Below are 5461 nucleotides of genomic sequence, written 5' to 3'. Positions count from 1 at the left end.
CACCCCCTTCCCATCCCAGCACTGCTCCCAAGCTTCCCTCCAGTCACGCTGGGTCATTTTGCCAATCGATATCACTCAAGCAAAGCAGACCTTGTTCCTTGGGAGTTTCTTAGCAAAGCTGGAGGCCACCACGGGGTCCAGAAAGTCAGTGAGGAGTGGGTTACTGGGGGACAGCCATGGTTGTGCTGGGCTGGGAGCACTGGTGGGATTCCTCAAGGACCTGTCCTGATCCTCGGCACATTCATTAATGTCTTTGACTCCAAAATAATGGCTGCAAGCTCAGAAACAAGGTTCAGAGGGTTTGCTGGTGGTGGGGATGGTTCTGGGGTGAGGAGCGGGATGATGTTGGGGCTGGATAAGGACACCACCTCTTGGTTTGGATGCTTGTGGATGGGACAGGCAATGAGGAGGTTTGGGGGCTGCCATCAGATGCCTCGTGGGTATTGTCCAGGGGCATCTTGGGGGCGTGTGGTGGCAAGATGATGGCCAATGGATGGACAAGTCTGAAACAGGGCCTGGAGAGATGGGAAAGAGGGCAGACGGAGCATGATTGATGGGTCAAATATATATTGTTTGGTCCATGGCAGAGCCTGGACACTGTTACCACCTAAGAACCTGGTTTTATACCCCAAAAATACCTCCCTTTCCTTAGAGAAACCCTGTGCCCCTTGACTGTCCCCAAACTCCTCCAGCCAGTGTGACAAAACATTTCCCAGCCCTGCCAGCTCCTAAACACCACGAGGCCATTGTTCCCATGTCCCCTTTTTGCTCCCAGGCTCTGTTTGCTTTGCCAGGGGAGTTTTTCCACCCAGTCCATGGGAATAAGAGCGGTGCCAGTGATAACCATCAGCATCACCTTACACCCGCCGTGCCAGCACCCCATTTGCCTTCCAAATCTCCTGGGTCCCCTCACCAGGAGCCTTCCCAAATTGCTACTGGGGAGCTTCCAGGCTCACCCCATGAATGGCAGGTTGCGAGACAATTAATCAGTAATTAAATGGCAATTAATAGTCAGCAAGGGGAATTATGTCACTAAGGGCTGCCCATTCCTTTTCCTTTTCTCTCCTACGCAGATCGGTGCGGTCGGGTGCGCACAGTTGGGTGTGCATGGTTGGGTGTGTGTTGTTGGGTGTGCACAATCAGGTGTGCATGGTCAGGTGTGCACAAGACAGGCCTACGTCTGCAGTGGTTTGTGGTGCTGAGAAAAGGTGTGAGAGCGGTTGTGTGCGTGTGTGCGCACCATAGACCCTGCGGGTGTGATCGGTGCTGGGTGTGCGTGCAACCAACTGCACGTGTGCCTGGTGGGGTGTAGGTACGTGCCTGTTCATGATGCTGGCCACATGTGTGTCGGGGTGTGCATCTGTAGTTGTGTTTTCATGGCACTTGTGCAGGTAAGGGTGGTTCTGCGCATGCATAGGATATCCTTGGGGGTGTGCACAATGGCTGTGTGTGTGCCTGGGTGTTCACATGTGTGTTCCCATGCAGGATTGTGATGGCTGGGTGGGTTTTCCCTTTCAATCTGCTAATGAGGCAGGGTACCACTGCCATCCTCCTCCATCATCCCACAGCACCATCATCATCCTCCTTTCTCTGCTTCATCACACTTATGGGCTGGTCCTGGGAGCAAAGGCTTGGGCTGGGATCATACAATCATCAAATCACCACATGGTTTGGGTTGGAAGGGACCTTAAAGATCACCCAGTCCAACCCCCCATGGGCAGGGACACTTCCCACTAGACCAGGTTGCTTAAAGCCCCATCCTTCACTGTCCCATTGGAGGTTCTAGGGACATCATCCCTTCCAAAACAAGGTGACCACATCCACCCTGCATGCTGGGAGCATCCCCTGGTCCCTGCTCTGCACTGAACAATGCCCAGGAGCCATCAGGGCTGACACAGACCCAAGTCAGGCTGATGAGGGAATCATAGACTCATAGAAGGTTGGAAGAGACCTCTAAGATCACCAAGTCCAAAGTCAACGCAACCACGGCCACTAAACCATGTCCCCAAGTGCCACATCCAAGCGCTTCTTGAACCCCTCCAGGGATGGGGACTCCACCACTGCCCTGGGCAGCCCCTGCCAGTGCTTGACCGCTCTTGCAGTACAGAAATGTTTCCCCATATCCAATCTAAACCTTCCCAGGCACAACTTGAGGCTATTTCCTCTCATCCTATCACTTGTCACTTGGGAGAAGAATGGTCCAGATGCTTGCAAGCATTCTTGACCCCCCCCGTACCCCAGTTCATGGACAGGGATGGAGGTGCTTAACAGGGACAGGTTGGGAAGGATCAGGTTGTCACCCAGTGGTCCCTCCATGCAGGGAGGTGCTGCAGATCGACCAGTTCCTGAAGGAGACGGCTGCCCGCGAGGCTAACGCCAAGGTCCGCCTCCAGCACTTCATCGAGGAGCTGCTGGACCGGGCGGACCGGGCCGAGAAGCAGCTCCAGATCATCAGCAGCAGCTGCGGCACCACCCCAAACGGCAGCTTGGGACGCTGCGGCACGCCAGGGGCCAAGGCCATCGGTCGACTGGTACCTCCGCGGGCACAGGCACGGGCACCTCAGCGGCTTCGGGCGCGCACCCATGTGGCTTCTCTGATGGCTGCAAAGGGTTGAGCTGTAGAGACCCCCATCTCGTTCCCATGGGGAAGTGGATAATTCGGGGGATCCCAAAGAGAAGCTGCTTCTCGGTGGGTCTGTGTTTCCACAGCAAGCATGAGCAAGGTGCTGGGGCGATGCTGGAGATGCTCTTCTGCATCCTGTTTGGGGATGGCCTCACCCTAAAACGCAGCTGGTGTGGAGTGGGTTATCAGTGTCACGCCCCCATCATCCACATTTCGGATTTCACCATGTTGGCTCCTCTTGTCCCTTCTCCCTGCAGAGAGATCGGCATCCGGGGCCAGTGGCAGCCATCCACGGTCCCTACGGTGTGTCCAACCAGCGCTCCTCCTCCAGCACCGGGTGAGTCCCCTATCCGAACTGCCAATTTGGGGTTTTGATGGGATGCTCATTTCTGGGGCGATACAAGGAGCTGATGGGAAGGGGTCGCCCACCCCAGTGAGTGCTGAGGCCGAGCATCCCCTGTCCCCCAGTGCTTCGAGCAGGGCGAAAGCCGTGTCACAGAGCTCGGGCTGCTACGACAGCGACAGCGCAGAGCCGTGTCCCACCGACGACACCGCCGACGGGCATCCCTACGCGGCACGGGACGGCGCCCGGGGCTCGGGGCTGCGTCGGCAAGCCATCCAAAACTGGCACCGCCGGCCTTACCGCAACAGCACTGAGGGCGAGGAGGGCGACGTCTCCGACGTGGGGTCCCGCACCACCGAGTCAGAGGCTGAGGGCTGGGAGCCGGACGCACCCGGATCTGCTGCATCCCGACCTGGTGGCAGGTGCCGGCTGACGATCTGCTGCATCCCGACCTGGTGGCAGCTGCCGGCTGACGGGTGAGACCACGCTGGGCTCTTCTGTAGGGCGGGAGGATGGGGAGGATGGAGGGTGGGGATGGGGACGGCTCCTTGACTCTATGAGGAGCATCCCTTCCCCATCTGCTGGTGGCAACTGATGATGGGTGTCCCACAGCCAGGACCGAGGGGGCCGGGGTCAAGGCAGGTCGGCTGGAGAGGGGCAGTCCGGGCCACTCCAGCGAGGTGATCAGCCCCGAGATCCTCAAGATGCGGGCGGCTCTTTTCTGCATCTTCACCTACCTGGACACCAAGACCCTGCTGCGGGCAGCCGAGGTGTGCAAGGACTGGAAGTTCGTGGCTCGGCACCCGGCCGTGTGGACGCGGGTGCTGCTGGAGAACGCCAGGGTGTCCTCCAAGGTACCAGGGACGGGGATGGCACTGCCTAGGGTGAGGTTTTTCCTCCAAAAAAGGTGCTCAGGCTCGCTTGAGTTGAAGGTCATGGGAATGTGTGTGCACTCTGGATGCGTTGCACGTTCGCACATCCATGCTTGTGGGCACGAGTTCACATGTGCATGCATTTTCATGTGGTTTTGTGGTCGCACCCGTAGCTTGCATGACCTCCTACGTGAATTTTCACGTATTTATGGCACGCTGAAACGTGTGTCCACTGTGGGGTGTGTGCACAGACCTGCCCAAGACAGCCAAGGATGGGTGGCGTGGGGCACGCCAAGGGCATCCCCCTCGGTGACGGCCACCCCTGTCCCCCCAGTTCCTGGCCATGCTGTCTCAGTGGTGCACCCAGATGCACTCCCTCACCCTCCAAAACCTCAAGCCACGCCAGCGGGGGAAGAAGGAGAGCAAGGAGGACTACATGAAGAGCACGAGGTGAGTCCCCATGTCCTGGGCACCCTCCTCCCACAGCCAGAGCCGCTGGTCCTCAATGGAGGATGCTCCACAAGCACCAACATCCCTCTTCCACTGATGGACATTCATCGCACCCTGGTTCCTGCTGTGGGTTTTGGGTGTCCTGGTCCCCATGGATGTCCCTGGGGTGGCCGTGAAGAGTGTGGTAGCGGGTGCCCGTGCCTGACCCTGTCTCCATCCCTGGCAGGGGCTGCCTGGAGGCTGGGCTGGAGTCGCTGCTGAAGGCGACGGGCAGCAACCTGCTCATCCTCCGCATCTCGCACTGCCCCAACGTGCTGACCGACCGCTCGCTCTGGCTGGCCAGCTGCTACTGCCGGGCCCTGCAGGCTGTCACGTACCGGTAAGGATGGCCACCAGCATCCCCTGCCTTGCCCATGAGGACCGTGTGGTTCTCTGGCTGGGAGAAAGCTGGGAACATCCATAGGATGTGCTGGGACTCCTCTGATGCCCATCCCCATTCCCTGTCAGAAGGCAGCTCATCTGGCCAGGCGTGAAGGACACCTCTTACCATGTCCCCAGCCCAGCAGCAGCCCCAGTGTCCCCAGCACAAGCTGTCCTTGCAACACTCATCCTCTTCTGGCGTGTTCCCATGCAGATGTTTCCCTTCCAGCTCCATTCCCACCGTCCTGTTACCGATCTCACCCCAGCTGGAGGCATCACCGGGGTCTTGGTATGGGGAAGCTGCTTTGTGTTAGAGAAGGGTGATGAAGAGGTGAATCAACACCAGGGTCCAGTGAGGTCCCATCTAACTGGAAGAGACCTTGGGGTTCCTCTGTCCTGGGAGGGAGAAACAGCTCAGCTATGGGAATGCTGAGACCACACTTAGACACCTTGCCCAAGAGCAAGCACACGAGGCCCATGATGGTGTAGGTGCTGGAAGAGATCACAGGTCCTGAAGGAGATCACTGACTGCTCCTTGATCCCAGTCACCTCCCAAAGGGCTCTGCCTCCTGTGATGATAAGATTTACCTTTCCTACACAAAGAGGATGATGTTTGTCTGCAACAGCTTCAGCCTTGGTGTCCGTGCCACCTACAGCCGATGGGTGTCCTCATCCAGCCCACGATGGAGTCCTTCAGGGGGGATAACACACCCAGCCAGCTCCTCCACATTGGACCAAGCGAGCTCGGACGCA

General features: G+C 58.2%; 1 protein-coding gene across 1 annotated transcript; it reads left to right on the top strand.

The window, feature by feature from the left end:
* Positions 1-2320: 2320 nt before the first annotated feature.
* Positions 2321-4671, top strand: FBXO41 (F-box protein 41; the record flags this gene model as incomplete). The annotated part of the gene is made up of 7 exons (XM_010191244.1): positions 2321-2531; positions 2881-2960; positions 3092-3388; positions 3429-3442; positions 3579-3820; positions 4173-4288; positions 4515-4671. Coding segments are annotated over 7 exons (1117 nt in total), but the record flags the coding sequence as incomplete, so codon positions are not given.
* Positions 4672-5461: the final 790 nt, after the last annotated feature.

Source organism: Mesitornis unicolor, unplaced genomic scaffold (genome assembly GCF_000695765.1).
Source record: "Mesitornis unicolor isolate BGI_N332 unplaced genomic scaffold, ASM69576v1 scaffold4059, whole genome shotgun sequence".
NCBI lineage: Eukaryota > Metazoa > Chordata > Aves > Mesitornithiformes > Mesitornithidae > Mesitornis > Mesitornis unicolor.
The sequence above is the reverse complement of the archived record's forward strand: the minus strand, read 5'-3'. Positions and strand labels throughout refer to the sequence as shown.